This window comes from Nelumbo nucifera, chromosome 1 (genome assembly GCF_055504915.1).
Source record: "Nelumbo nucifera cultivar China Antique chromosome 1, China Antique-T2T, whole genome shotgun sequence".
In the NCBI taxonomy this organism is placed as follows: Eukaryota; Viridiplantae; Streptophyta; class Magnoliopsida; order Proteales; family Nelumbonaceae; genus Nelumbo; species Nelumbo nucifera.
This window is the reverse complement of record NC_142649.1, coordinates 118,413,642-118,429,561: the sequence shown is the minus strand read 5'-3', so window position 1 is coordinate 118,429,561 and position 15,920 is coordinate 118,413,642. Positions and strand designations below refer to the sequence as shown.

General features: G+C 37.4%; 1 protein-coding gene across 1 annotated transcript; it reads right to left on the bottom strand.

Moving 5' to 3' along the window:
- Positions 1 to 9,456: 9,456 nt before the first annotated feature.
- LOC104601748 (PI-PLC X domain-containing protein At5g67130-like) lies at positions 9,457 to 15,840 on the bottom strand. The gene is made up of 9 exons (XM_010265205.3): positions 15,244 to 15,840; positions 15,061 to 15,141; positions 14,842 to 14,964; positions 14,615 to 14,752; positions 11,372 to 11,470; positions 10,960 to 11,263; positions 10,602 to 10,825; positions 10,404 to 10,490; positions 9,457 to 9,874 (listed from the first exon to the last, which is right to left on the bottom strand). Exons 1-9 carry the CDS (start codon positions 15,256 to 15,258, stop codon positions 9,716 to 9,718), a joined length of 1,230 nt encoding a protein of 409 aa, XP_010263507.1. The 5' UTR covers positions 15,259 to 15,840; the 3' UTR covers positions 9,457 to 9,715.
- Between the last annotated feature and the right edge of the window lie 80 nt (positions 15,841 to 15,920).

Here is a 15,920-nt window from a genome sequence, read left to right as displayed (position 1 = left end):
AAACTTTCTATCTCCATATAAATGTGAAAAAAGAACATAAATTTCTTGTTCAATGAGAAAGGTTATGCAGTACCCCTATATCTTCAAGTTGTAAGAATATGTTGTAAAGACACTCAAGTTTCGTGTACTAGATGTATAATTGATCCAAGCTTGAGGACGGAGCATATTTATTGTCTTTGGAAGATCAGGAATGATTGAAGGAGCAACAAGAAACAAGCAATCCATCCGCAATAGGAAAGTATCTCCATCAACTTCTATACTAGGCATATTGTATTTGAAGGTGGAATAGTGGGTGCTTTTCTTCCTCTTGTACTTTGGGTAAATTACAAAGACCCCCCTTGTACTATGGGTCAGTGACAAAGTCCCCCCTGTACTTTTTTTTTTTTGCGACAAAGACCCCCCTGAGATTTAGTCATTAGACAAAGACCCCTTTGCCTGTTAATTCAGATGAAAGCATTAAATTACCAAAATACTCAACTAAACTTTTTCTACTTTCTTTTTCTTGCCCTTTTTCTCTTAAAACATATTTAACCTAGGAAATGGACATTTGATTCTCCAGAGTGATTCAAGGACATTAGATGATGATGATGAAGATGATGTTGAATCCGAAACGAGTTACTGGTCTCGCCCTCAGGAACCCGGATTGGCTAGTTACAACTTATAAGGGTGGGAATCTCACTCTTGCCGGAACAATCACCAATCTCTCTTTCCTCCGCCTAATCGACTTGCAGAACAATAGCTTCAGCAGTTACCTTCAAACAGACTTGGGCAAGCTCTTTTGGCTAGAGACGCTCATTCTAGCTTCCTATGTCATCCATGGAACCATACCCTCCTCGCTTAGCCTCTGTTCTAAGCTTCGGCTTCTTGATTTGTCTGATAATCAGTTTCACGGGTCAATCCCACCAGAATTAGGTATGCTATCCAACCTTCAAGATTTGACTTTTGCAAAGAATAACCTTACGGGTTCAATCCCTTCTTCCTTTGGAAACCTTTCCTCTCTTAACAACCTCATCTTTCTCTCAAACAATCTACAGGGATTCATTCCAAATGAATTAGGTCAGCTCCATTTCTTGTTACAATTAAGCTTAGCTAATAACAATCTCTTAGGTGAGATTCCCACCTCTCTATACAACCTTTCTTTTTTAATAATCATGAGTTTGGCCAAGAACAGGTTTTCAGGTCATTTTGCATCCAATTTGTTCTCTACTTTTCCCAATCTAGATACCTTGTTTGTGGGTAGTAACTTGCTACAAGGATCAATCTCCGCATCTCTCTCCAATGCTTCAAGCCTGAAACGACTTGATCTCTCACAGGACAGGTGTGTGGGGTGTGGGGGGTGTGGGGGGTAGGTTCAAACTCCCACAAGACACAACTGGTGTGTATGAAAAAACATCTTCCCATGAAGAATGAAAGGGAGATATTCCCAATGCACCTGTAGTGTCCTTGGGGGTATGGATATAGGAACCCACTGGCCTCAATACATCCAAAAAGCTGAAAAGAAAATTAATGCATACGAGTTTGGGATAGTGTCATGACCATCCATTTAATTAAGCTCTACCTCTACTACTGACCAGTGTTTTCAACCCAGTGGGCAAACCAACCGATTAGGTCCCAAGTTTTTAATGATTTTGGTTATTTCACTAGGGGAACTGTCTACTTGAATCACTAAATCTAAACCATCTACTAATTAACAATGATCATTCCTAAATCATTCATTCTTTATTTACATTTTAATCAAAAGTTAGGCTTCGTTTGTTTCGGGTGCAAATCCAAACCAAATACCAAGTTTGCACTAGTTTACATTTGTTTGTAATTGTGATTTACACCTTTTATGGTGTTTGGAAGCATAGACACTTTTTTGGACTGATTTTCAAGAAAAAAACGTTCATACTTTTAAGACATGTTTTTTCACAAAAAAATGCTTCAGCCATGTAGGCAGTGAGCAATACTATGCTATTTGGTAAGGTGATTTTCATCATCGTTTTTCATGTATGTGCTGAAGTACCAAATAAAAAACACATCAGTCAACTGTTGGGGGTAACGGTTCACCGATGCATGAAACAGTTCATCGATGGTGTTTCATGCATTAGTGGGGTCTCGATTTTCGAGGCATACCTGATTTTTTAATAATCGGCTGAACCAAACAATGAGATACATGAGCGTTTGTTGAAACGCCTATGTAGATTCGACGTGGCACCGTTTTTTTGAAAAATGGCCACAGTTCCACACATCCCCTTTATATATGCTAGTAAATTTATATGTACATAAGTACATTATACGACGATTAATTGAACGCTTTAGCTGTTCAGTAGGCTGTGGAATCAATGATGAGGTTCCATATCAGTAATAAATTCATGGGCCCGTTATAAAGATGTGGGCCCCATGTATTTAAATACTGGTGTGGAACCTTATCATTGGTTTCACATTACACATGGCAATTTAGATAAAAATAATAATTTTAATATCCTTATAAGAGAACCAATTAACTACTTTTTGGTGAGAAATAAAAATAATTTAAATAAAATATTTAAGGAAAAAGAATGAAAGCTAATACTTTAACGGAAAAGAATTAAATAAAATAAATAAAGGGATAAGTAGACTTGCTCTCCCTCAGAAATCTGAAATTACAGCCACCTTCTAATATACTAGTAGCCCCCCTATAAATTGCATCCTGCCCATGAATTTGACATCAAGTCATGGTCAGGATTCATTCCACTCCTAGGGTGGAGCTAAGATTTTTTGGGATAGACTGAACAGTTAAAACCCCTAAAATAAAAAGTAATAGTACTCTAAATTACATATTCTACCGATAAGGTTAAAAGAGGGACCAAATTCATAAATAATTATATTTTAATTAAGAAAATTCTATAAAATTCATTTATTTAATTTAATGTGCCTAAGTATAAGATTCAATGATAGTAATAAAGAGCTAATATTTTAAATATAAGAGTTAATGAAAAAATATATTAAATTTAATAAAATCGGTACCTAACAAAGATGTTCCAAATCTAAAAAAAAAAAAAAACACCCAATCCATTTGGATTTCTTTACATCCGCTGGGCTTAAAACCTGACACCTCCTCTCATCCATATCCTTGTGGGTATGGGAGTTAAGAGTGGAAGAAGTGCATTAGTCTGTCTGACAACAGGATTCTGGTGGTGACACGTAGCTATATATATGTACCTAAGACGCCAATCCGGGTGATAAGGATTCAATACTTCCCCGATATGGCCCCACACCTCATAAAATTATCGGATTGCCACCAAGCACCGACACGATATTATGGGAATTTAAAGCCAAGGGTCGAGTACCGGTACACCCTTCCTTGGCTCCTTCACTCCTTGCATTGGCATATGATTCCTATCTTGCAATATGCACATGCAGCACCATAGAAATTGAATCCCTTGGGCTTGACAGGATCCTTCCAGTTGGAAAAATGCACAAATTGAGCTCCACCCACACAGGGTGTTAATTGGATTGGATTAGGTCCAACTCAATTTAATGAATATTTTGGACTGGTCCAATTTAATATCTGGACTGTCCAATTTGTTTTAATTTAGATTAATTTTAATCCTAATCTGATTTATTGACATACACATATATTCTTATCTTCTATCAATGGATTAGATATTGGCTCAATCCAATCCAATTCAATATAATTTTATTATGGATGGTCAGGTCCAATCCAATAAATACTTTAAACCATTAAATTTGGATTGGTCCAATTCGATATGTATTATTGGTCCATCCAATCCAAAACCGGCCCATTGATACCGCTACACCCACGGAGGCAAACTCCTCACCAGACCTGATTAAAATCGGTTAAGCATATACATAATACACCCTGAAAACACAATTTTATAAAGGGGGAAAGAAACAAAACAAAACTGAGATAAGGAGAAGAGTAAGCAGGCCGCTGAGGATGCATACAGCACGAGCTGATGCTCGGCCACCAAACAACAAGCTTAAATTCTCTTGGCAACAAAGAAGCGAGACATATGGTGTGATTGCAACAGCCAATGGAATTATGGAAATATGGAAAGGCCGCGCCATAAGGCAGAAGCATGTGGTAACCGGTAACCACAGGGTATAACACTATACAGTGCATTATCATGGTGGGTCCATTCAATTGGGCCATAAGAAAGATGGCCTTTGAAGACGACTCCCAAGTAAGCATTTCTGGACATACGCATATGCTTGGACTTGAGCCCACTTAAATCCACATCCTATTAAGGTGGTGACAGGCTAATATATAGTATTACCATTAGCTTTGTGAGTTGTGTTGTGACGTTATCTTTGTAATATTAGGCGTGACTCGTGACTCGTGACTCGTGAGCCCTCACTTGACTGAACTTGGGCCATGGACTGATGGACAGCTAGCTATGCACACTTAGCCCTACCAACAAGGCTGATACTTATCCATCTCCTCGTAGCCTCCTAATTATTTCTTTGTTGGCCTGCTTATATATAAGTATAGCTGGAATCTTCACATCTTACTAGGCTGCTAGAGCTAGCTTTGTATTACTCTCGAACATCTAGCCAGCTTTGTTCCCTAATCCCTATCGATGGTTGTTGCAAACAGAAGAAAAGAAGACTCTTAACAATTTTTTTTTTTTCTAATTATTGTTAACACTAGGCATATCTTGTTTCGTGCCATCGCCCATCATTATGTGTTTGACAATAGGTGGCACGAAATGGTGATGTATCCAATATAATGTTGTTTTTGTTACTAGTACTATATTCAGACTCCATTAGTCCGTGCTGGGTTTAAGAACTTTCGCTCAATTCTCTATTTTCCAGTCAAATCAAATACACTTAGTGTAAACAAATTTGTTTTAATGGCCCATTCGATTTTTTAGATTTTGAGAGGAAAAAATTTATCGATCTATATATATATATATATATATATATATATATATATATATTAAATTCATGTTGGGGAGCCTAAATTCTTAACCTGACATCAGATTGGGCCGATTTTCTCACTTTTTTCTACCAGAAAAAAAAAATGCGAGTAATTCTAGATGACAATACACGTTATATATGTTGAATTCAAGTGACGAGTCACTGACCAGTGACCACAGAGATAATGTATCACGGATGATGGACCTGGGCCTGGAGGCCCTGGACATTAATGTTCCTCGCCACTGATGGAGGCCCCAGACGGGATTATTGGGTACCGTAAGGCCAGCATTACTCATGTGGCATTGCTTTTCTGCTTGAACCTAACAGAGAAATTGACAAAAAAAAGAGTTACCGACCAAACGACCATAGCTTGAATTTCACAATGTTGAATTCAAAGTCTCTGAAGCAACATCAACATTTTCATAAAAACGAGGCTGCCCAGCTCTCCATGTTGTCAAAGATGATGGACTGAAACCCAACTCTTTTAAGCACTCACGGACTCAAATATTGTATTTTTCTATTATTTAGCATGAAACACAAATATATGAGAAGACGGCTAATGTTCCGCTCAAAGCGATCTAAGTGTGGAAACACAAATATCTAAGGAATGGGATGAAGCAAAGATTTGTCGACTGATGGGAATTGAAAACTAGAATAAAATAAGAACTATTATTATTCCTTCGAAGGAAAAACCAACGTTTTAAAAAACCATCTGGAACCGTTTTGGCCATTGGTTTCGGGTTGATGGTCTGATCGTCTAGTTCGAATGGACAGTTCATTCTGATAGTAAACTTAAAAAAAAAAAATAATTAAAAAATGGTCAAAAATTGTTGAACGGGGTCGATGGTTCGATCGCCCGAGTCAACGGTTTGTTAACTTTTTCAATGGTTTTTGACCAGATTCTAGGTTTGGGATAAAGTGGAACCAATTGCCTGAACAGTTTCCGGGCCGAACGGTCCGACCATCCAGATCAACAGCGGTTCGAAAACGTTGGAAAAAATAAAATACATTGGTGTGGTACCCAAATCCGAAAAGAGAAATTACGTTTAAATCAGCCTATAATTTGGTAGTAAAAGAGAACAAAATAATTACTAATTATTGTTGGAAACAGCGGAAAGTGTGGGCTTTGAACTGCTTCCCCCAAAACTAAAATACTTGTTGTTCTTATTAATAGCTAAATAGACTCCCCTTAAGAGTTTAGTAAGGAGGAGAGGGGTGAATGTAGAAGAGGAATGTAGTCTGTGTAGGGAAATAAAGGATTCTAACCATATTTTCATCAACTGTGATCATGCCAAACAGGTTTGGAATCTACTCCACTGGGAAGATCTAAGACCTTTGCAAGAGGGGGATAATGTAATCTTGTGGTGGGAAAGGATTATTAAAAACATAGGCTCGGTTTGGAAGGAGTATAAATACGAATATGTAAAGTGTAAAACCTTGTATGTATTTGTATTTGTATTTTTTCTAAATTAAACCTTTATAAATACAAATATATAAAATGCAAAACTTTGTATTTTGTATTATTTTGTATGTATTTATATGGTACATAATTTGTATTTGTATTCCTTCCAAAACTGAGCCTAAAGTGTAAACAGGTGGGCATTTTGGAGATCATTTCTTTTATTCTGTGGGGATTATGGAAGAATAGGAATGGTAAGATTTTCAAAAATAAAATCTTTCCTCCAGCCACCTTGCATAATATTGCTAGAGAAAAGTGGGAAGAGTGTGAGAGTCTTCTTATTCCCAAGGATAAAGAGAATTTAAAATAGAACCTAAGGGTGAGATGGATCTTTTCACCTGAATCAACGAAAAGTTGAAGGAGGGACTGCAATTGGATGTACAGCAAAAAGTGACCAGGGGGAGATATTGACAAGTAGAAGCAAAAAAGTGGGTCAATCCTCCATAAATACCACTGAGGCTTGGGCTGCTCTAGAAGCCCATGAAATTGCCAAAAAAGCTTACAGGTTCAAACATTATAAACTGGTATTGACTGCCTAAGAGGTCGAGATGCTGCACCCATGAAGTTTGAAGGCAATCATCGAAGAATACTACAATATCTGCGAGAATGGAGGCTAAACGTTCAGTACACTCATGTCTTCAGGGAAGCCAATAAAGCAGCTGATTGTTTGGCGAATGCAGGTCATGAAAGGAACAGTACATTGGATATATATTGAGCGGCCGAGTATTATCTTTCCTATGTCTTGTTGATGTCTGGAGAGGGGCTACTCTTCGGAGTGCTTAGCTTGTAGTTTGTTTGTTTGTTTGTTTGTGTTGTTTTTTCCTTTCGTTCTTGTATTTTTCTATTTTAGCACACACAAAAAAAGTGTGGAAACCCAAGTTTATTACATAGCGTTATACCAGAAGAGTTAATGATAAATATCATTCCCCTTGTGATTCAAGTTTAACAGGCTTTTTTTAGTGAAAGGGGCTTACAAGTTTCGCATCATAGAAGTAAAAAAAAAAACTACAAAAGGAGATAGGGAGTGATTTTGGGTCTAATTAAATCATGAAAGGGCATATGAGCCAAGGTTCAAAGTATCTATGCGTATTGGCCTGTATTGTGTCGTGCCGATGGCTTATTGATACGTCCCTCCAGGGATTGTAGCGGGTCAGGCACTAGTTCAAAGGATGACCAGGCCTTAAACCAACCCCTCTGGACCTATTTCAAAAAATAAATAAATAAATAAAATAAAATAAAAAAATACAAATACACCCTACCGGCATATCGGCCTGTGCCAATACTTTCAACCTTGTATAGAGCCCATGAGCCCAATTCACTAAGTCCATTGTACAATTTCCTTTCTGCAAAGTGTTCAGACCTAAACTGGCCACCGGATCTCCTCCCAACAAAAATTCTTTCAACACGATCCATTTCTGCACATCTCACATATGATGGCCCTTAGGGGTGCAACTTGGGCGGGCCCAAACCGAGCCCGAACCAGCCCAGCCCGAAATTTTATACAGGCTGGGCTTGGATTTTCAGTCCTCGGGCTGGGTTTGGGCCCAAGAAATCAGGTTTTTTTTTTTATTTTTTGGGTTGGGCCCAGGCCTATCCCTTAGCCCTTAGGTAGTCCGAACCCAGTCCAAGCACGGCCCAATTATACATGGGCCCAAACTCAACATGAGTACATCAAATTATAGTACGGACTAGGCTCGAGTTGAAAAAATGGGCTTGGGATATATGGGTAGTAGGGGAAAAAAAAACAATTTGGTAATTAAAAACAATTTTTTTAATGACCATTTAACACAGGATTAATGCTAATTTGGTAATTAATAGTAAGTAATGCCCTACCTGGACAATTTTTGTTAGTGGTCACTAACAATGACTCGATAGAAGGTAAGTTTTAGATAACATAAGTTCTTTAATAACGGAATCTCTGGAGGTTTTGAAAAGTGATGGGAGAAACAAATAAAAGTGAAAGAGAGTGTTAGATAATAACCCTAATTTTCTCTCCTTTAGCATGAGTATGAAGTTAGAGGTGTTCATTTGATTGATTCGATTTGACTCAATTAAAACCAAAGAATCCAATTGACATTTCTGTTAAGCTATTTGAATCGATTTAGTTAAATTCAATTCGATTTGGTTTGATTTTTAGTTTGGTTAAGCCCATTTCAGATTCTTTGGAGTTTATTTACATGATGAAACTGAGATAAAATTAGAAGGAATGAGCGAGCGGCAGCAGGCAGTGGCACTTCTACTGATCTTCCTCCTCAATAGGGTTGAGGGATTTAGGGAGGATAGGCGGATAGACCGGGTGACAAGGGGTATCTGTTTGGTTAGAAAGAAAAGGTATTATATGAAAAGGAAAAGGGGTGTCTGTGTCTGTGTCTGTGTCTGTGTCTGTGTTTGGTTTTCCTACCTTTTCTTTCAAACCAAACCAAACCAAACAGGTAAACATGTGCTATCTTTATTTTTGCATGAGGGATAATAATAATCATCAACGACACATGCATGTATCCTTGCCCAGAAACTTGGGCACCAGATGTACTGCGAGATGCAGAGCATGAGCTTCGACCATTTCAGAATCTATAAATATATGTACACAATTATACTGTATATTTATAAAACAATTTGTAATCAGACTCGGAGTCCATTCCCTGTTTAATCATGCAAGTTGTAACCATGGATTGTATTTATTTCTTGAATGACCTAATTTAATTTTGTTTAAAGATTGCATTGGTCATTTTTTCTCTTGACACAAGTTTATTTGCATATATAGGACAATAATTGGTCTACGGTATACCCTCTTTACCCATTCCAAGTTTCATGTGGTAAAAACAAAGTTCCTTTCTTGCCCAAACAACAGAAACGGTCTAATCACGATTCACGATGAGGTGGACATGAAAAACCATAAACTGTTCAAAGTATCAAACCCATAGCCCCTCGGATGGAGCTATGCCGGATAGGAGACCGAATCTCATTGTTGTTGTCTTTAAGGGATTATTAAATTAGAATATGGCGTGGTCCGAATCGTCGAGTCCGACAAGGGAATATGCCAACAATAAAAATTAAAAAGACAAGTCGTGAAGCAATCTAAAATCTAAATCAGCTTATGATGTGTGCATTCACGGCATCCATTAAGAAAACAGAAATCATAACTTGTATAGTACAGAAGGTCCATAAATACATTGAGAAGGATGCTAATTAAATTTAATATTTTTCAATATTTCTAATAGACCCAACTCCATAAATACAAACCTAAATGGGGGTCATGTATCGTCTTCGTGTTTAGGACATTCTTTCCCTCTTCCCCCTTTACAAAGAACAGTTATTTCATGCCAAACCATACATATAATTAAAGCTTTTAAATTAGGAAGAGAAAGCAGCTATCAAGACCGTCCCTAGCAACCCCCAATGCTGGAACGATACTCTACTTCTTAAGGAAGCGGCGCCAGTCTCGTTACCTGCTGCAGCTGTAGGGCCAGCACTCGCCTCAGGGATCTCACATGTTCCAAAAGTCGCATTTGCCTGTTCACAATAACAAATACAGAGAGACAAAGTCAAATCCCAATATCAGACCTCACCAAAATAAATCAACACTTCGATTTACTGATTATTGGGTAGTTGGGTACAAATTAAAATTAATATCAACACTTGTTTCATATGTTCAAGTTTTGTTTCACAACATAAGCTGATGACCACTTTGATTCTTGAGTAGTTGGGTGCAAACTTAATAGCATAAAAGACATTTTTTTCTCTCTTTCTTTTAAACAAAGTCTGTACAACTCTAGCTTACTACAAGAATCCAGTCTTACTAAATGATGTTTAATCTTTAAAGCTAATTAAAGATTTACTGATTAAGAAAGAACAGAGAGCTGTACAAGCATTTGTGAATTGATAGTCATACAAGGGTGTTTAAAAGCAATTGCCGAGGAAAGAAGACGCTGTTTAAATTTAACCGCCACGGCTTCATCAGATTCTTTGTGCAAATGCAACAAAAACACAAGTGTATAATGGGTGGTGCTAGTAACAATAACAAATAGTGTATCAAGAATACCTTGCAATAGGCTATGTTGGTGCACCCACAAGCTAGATGACCGTTTGCTACATCTACAGCTTCTGAGGCTCCCCCTCCGTCACTCCTCTGTAAATAAGTAATGGCCATAATTAAGGTAGAAGTACATTGATTATTCCTTACTTTTGTAGAAAGAAGGAACTTTTTATGTGCCTATGTGGAATGCTGAAAAATCAATACCTTGTAGAAATCAACAGTGATGAAGTTGGGCCATCGTTTACCAGCTGCTTCATAGCAAGTTCCCATCATGCTAACGAGTGGCGCTGAATTATGTTTGCAAGCTTCCACAATATTTGGGTTATTAGGGAAGTAGTTCTGAAGAACAAGTGACCTCGTCGTTGTATTCATGGGAGATGATTCTGCACGATTTGGACAAGAACCCGCTTTCATCCCACCATCGCCATCTGTTATTTTAGCCCACCACCGGAATCAGGTCCTCAGCTTTGATCTTGATAATTATGTCATTTAATCTTAGCAATAAAAACTTCAATTCCTTTGTTCTTTTCTGGGGGAGGGAGGGTGCTCAATAAAGACTTACATTGATTCTCTACAAGGTATCTCCATTCATATGCGATGCCCTCAGAAGCTTCCTTGGCAGATTTAGAGGTGAAGACCACCAAACGCTGATTCTGACGGACCATGTCATCAACCGTTGGCCAATCTCCTCCATTCTTAGGCATCCGAGACACCGGAAACCAGTATTTCCTAAGGCCGGCAGCATTGAAGACATTGGTCAGGCCTCGTGGGGATGTGACATAGTCTTCAATGAAGATGGTGATTATCTCTGTGGGGTTTGCCTCAAGGAACAATTGAATCTCTTTCAACACGTTAATGGCCGGTTGCTGGTTAAACAGTTTTACAATCAAATTATCCACAAATAAGACCAAAGCAGATAAGAGAATCGACTCTAAAAATTTAATGGCACACATACAACACAAGGCCACACTCACAAATGCAGTGAAGTTGTAGCATTGGCCACCGAATGAATGACATAGCCAGATGTCACTGTTGAAGTCATACATATCAAGCATCAGCCCCCTAACTCCATTCTGCAAATAGAGCTCAGTTGTTATTTGTTAACAGAGAGAGCAAACTCGGTGCTACTAAATATTAATGCATCTTATTTCAATTCAAGCAACCAAAATGAAAAGATAAAAAAAGAAAAAGAAAAGAAATGTTTTGGTTGTGTTCAGCGGAAATGGAAATTTTGATTTGTGAGAAATCATGGTTTGATGCTGAAATTGGTTTTGGTTGTGTAGTACCAAAGAAACACGGAGTGCTGTTGCAGCACATGTTTGCATGACATATTATATTAATTTGCAGCTAGTTTGACATTACAGAGTCATTTGTTCTCTCTGCAACCAACATGTACACACTTGTATGGTGGGGACAGGTACTACACTCATCATCAATGCCACCGTTTCTTTGCTTGGAAACTTGTTGAGCATCAATAGAAGCATAATTTATTAATAAATTCTTTTTTGGGATAAACTGGAAAAGTACACTTCTTCTTTATGGCATGAAGCTGCCATCAACCTTGACCTAAAACTAAAACAAATGGGGCTGGGATTTTAATTTCTGGGGTTGAGTGAGGCTCAACTGGAGTACCGGAGGAATTGTAGTTAGTTACCAAAAACATTCCGATATATAATTCTCTTTCTTTTTAGGTAGATCAATATTATAGTCTTTGTACAAGATTTCTAGTACTAACTACTAAAAGTCTGAAACATTGACTTTTTTTTTTCCATTATCAGTTCCTGAAACCCAAGGGTGGGTATCCACCAAAGTAAGCAAACCATTGTCTATTGGTTACGACAACATTAAGTTGTGCTTGTTCCTTTCAGTAAGTTGGCACTTTTGAGCACGCAAGTCCCACCAATAATTTTTTATTTTTTATTTTTCATGCGTGTGAGAAAGACCGGTAATACTTGACAGATAAATAACATACAAAGTTGGTGAATTTGGATTTGTCTTATTAAAATCATGTCTATTCATTTAACCTAATTAATAAATGTGTCAAAAGTTTCAATTATTAGATAATGTTTGTTTATTTGGATAAAATATTATTATGGGTAGTAGGGACGACGAAACTGAACTGTTTTTATGAATTTGTCTAAATAATACATTATCAAAACGTTTATTTTACCATCTAAATCTATATGTAGATTTCGTGTTAATTTAGGTTATATGTGTAATTTGGTACAGAGGTTAAATATATTAATTCGTATTATGCGGGTTGTATCATTTTATATGCAATAAACAAATTGTGTTCATACTTGTGAAATTGACACGATCAATTAATCATATTGTGTTCATAGTGACCCAAATATAATGCAAATTGCCACCCCCATATGCGTGTCAATCATACAGATAAATGATACCAATATAAGTGAAATACCAAAAATCAAACGAGGCCTTAAGAGAAAAGAAAAAAACATTCAAAGACAAGGACTGAAGCAGGTGAGATTTGAGAAACCAAAAAAAAAACAAAAGCCAAAGTCCATGTGACATACAATAAGCCCCACTCACAATTAGTATAAAACAAAAACAGTAGCTTTGCATAATTAATATGAAACAAATTCAATGGGTTATAGCCCGTATAGGGATGTTTTGGAATATATCTAAATTATTAAAGCAGAGCCACAAGACAAGAAGGCTCTCCTTTGAACACGTGGCTGGTCCCTCCATTAAAAAAGCCAAATAATTTTTTATTCAAAATAAAACTATATGTAGAAGACTATGCTAATTCTATAGTTATGTTATTTTTTATTCGAATTTAAAAAATAAATTATCACATACCCTTTAACACAAATCAAATCCAATTTAATTTTCTAACCCAACTAAAAATCCAATACCAGACAGATTGAGAAAAGGAGTGTTGTTTGATCAATGATCACAAATCAAAATACCAGTGTCTAAATAAATAACATGCTGCAAAACTTACCAGCTGGATGTCAGTTCATCATTAAACCAAACCATGATGGATGGGTCGTGCCAATTGCATTCAATCTACCTACTCGAGCCATTTACTAAAATACCCCTTATAATTTTTTTTGAATTTGCTAAAATCTATCTTTCCGTTGCAATCAACTTACTTAATCATTGAAAAATAACAATTTTAACCTTAAGATCCATTCAATTAAATTAAATATGAATATATCATTTTTGCCCCTGAAACAATCACTCTATTTTTTATTTTATCAATTTTGTTTTTTTTTAAACAAAAAAGTGATAGGGATACTTTTGTTCACTCTGTTTAAAGGTAGTTGAAATAAACAACTATAATTCTATGCATAGTCTTCAAAATTGGACCAAACAGGGCGGTCAGACCGAAAAAACCGGGAACCGGTCACCTCCTCTATTTTTCTCAAAATCATTGATTTGATCAATAAACCGCTGAACCAGTCGATTAATTATTCAAACCGTTTGAACGGTTTTGATCATTATTCAAATTTTTTATTTTTTTGTCAGAATGAGCCAATCATTCAGGTCAAACAGTCAGACCGTTCGAACCGGTAACTAGACCCCTGACCGATTCGGTTTGAACATTTTTTTACTTTAATTTAAGTAATCATATTATTATTTTCAGATGGTAAAACATTCGCCCAAGCCATTGTTTTTGTTTTGTTTATCATTTACCACCTCCACGTATACCGATTATCGGATTTCGTTCTTGAATAATTCAAATTTTAAAATGGTTAGATTGAAATATTGAATAAAATGAATGGGCTTTTATTTGAGTAGGGAAAGCCAGTGAAATGTTGCTTTCCTCTTTATTGGAAAAGGACGGCAGGAGCTTTGTTTTGGTGTTTCGACAGTAGCTCCCTCCGTAAAGGGTAAACTTGAAAAGCGTGCAAGGCAGAGTGAGAGCGTCTCTAAAATTGCAGATGGACAGAACTCATAACTCAGAAGCAATCAAATCAACCGTCACCGGCTAACTACCTACTTTCCGGCGAATTCTCGGAAATCCGGACCTGCTCCTCACAGCACGTTGCAGCCGTGCATTGGAAACATCTCCTCATCCCCGTGAACGACAACATGTAAGTAGATTTCCCGATGCACGGCTGTCTTAACTTTCAAGTGCTCTATGAGTTTGGCGTGAAGAGCGCTATATGAGGAGCAAATGCGGATTCAGTTCCCGGGGTGGCATATCCAGGAAGCATGAATGAAAAAAGAGGAAGGATTTGACTTACGTTGAGCTGACTGGTGATGGAGTCTTGCTGGTTTTCAGGAGCGAGAAGAACAGATCCTATGCCCGGCTTGGCTCCCAAAAGAGCAAACGAGTTGTGCGTCGTTAGCCATGAATACCGATTGAACGGCAGCCCTTTTACCTAAAAAGTAAAAAACAACATAATACAAGATGAAGAATCGTAAACAACATTTGACACCAAAAGATCAGAGCTTAAAATTTTCTAGTCACCTTTGATGTCGGATTCAATGGTCGGACTCGAGTACATCTTGGCCGGAGGTTTCCGTTTGAGACGCACGTTTCACAATGCAACCCGGCATCACAATTGCTGTCCTTAACGCAGATTTGCCCTTGCTGATGAAGAGAAACAATGGTAAGACTTGGGGAGAGAGAGAGAGATCCGAGTAGCTTTTTGTTGTTAACATGTACAAGAAGTAAAAGAAGAAGTACCTTGAGAGCGGAAGAAGAGGTGAAGAGATAAGCGGCCAAAAACACAACTGCAATGGAGAGATTGCAAAGGAAGCTTCTGGTCTGCAAGTAGACATGACTCATGAGAGTTAGAATGCTCTAATAAATATAGATATTACCACAATGACGAAGGAGGTGAGACATGGAGATAGCAAAATTACATGCCTTCATCTCTAGCATTCGTTGTTAATCCAGAAAGGCAGAGTATTAGTTGCAGGGTTTCTTTCTCTCTCTGTCTGTGTCTCTCTCTATCTCTGTCGCTGTCGCTGTCGCTGTCTCTCTAGCATTTTGTCATTTGTTTTAGTTTCCTGGGTTTCTCCCCTCCTTCAAGGTTTCAGAGATTGAACCTTGAAGAAGCAGAGGGAATGGATTGCCCAAAAGAAAGAAAGAAAAAAAAAAAGCAGCAGAGACGTATAAGCGAAACGAAGTGGGGATTATGTAGGGGAAGAGTGTTATCCCTTTCTTGCTTTTCGGCACCGTTTTTTAAGTTGTTAGCTTTTCAATTTCCGGTACTTCTTCCACCAATAACTAAACTATAGCAATTAGAATGGGGAATAATAAATAAATAAATTGAGTTTGAATTTAATTTGATGAGTTACAGATCATTAAACAATAATCAAATCGGAAAAATCAAAACAAACGAAATCCCCTTCGCCTGCCCATAGACCGTGATCAAACAATTTAACAATTGGGTGACACCAGATAACTCATTGTGCTGCATTAGTGTGAACCAAATCATACAATTGATTCTCTCTCTCTCTCTCTGTGGACGGATTGATGGTTATTTGTGAGAGAAGATTTGTACAAATCAGGACAGAAATTACAACATTGCATTGTTGACC

Excerpts from the sequence above, each read along its gene's own strand:
- LOC104601748 (XM_010265205.3), bottom strand. Across the intron at positions 11,264-11,371 it reads GCTACAACTTCACTGCATTT|CAACCGGCCATTAACGTGTT; the intron begins GTGAGTGTGGCC and ends CTGTTTAACCAG. Across the intron at positions 9,875-10,403 it reads CCAACATAGCCTATTGCAAG|GCAAATGCGACTTTTGGAAC; the intron begins GTATTCTTGATA and ends TATTGTGAACAG.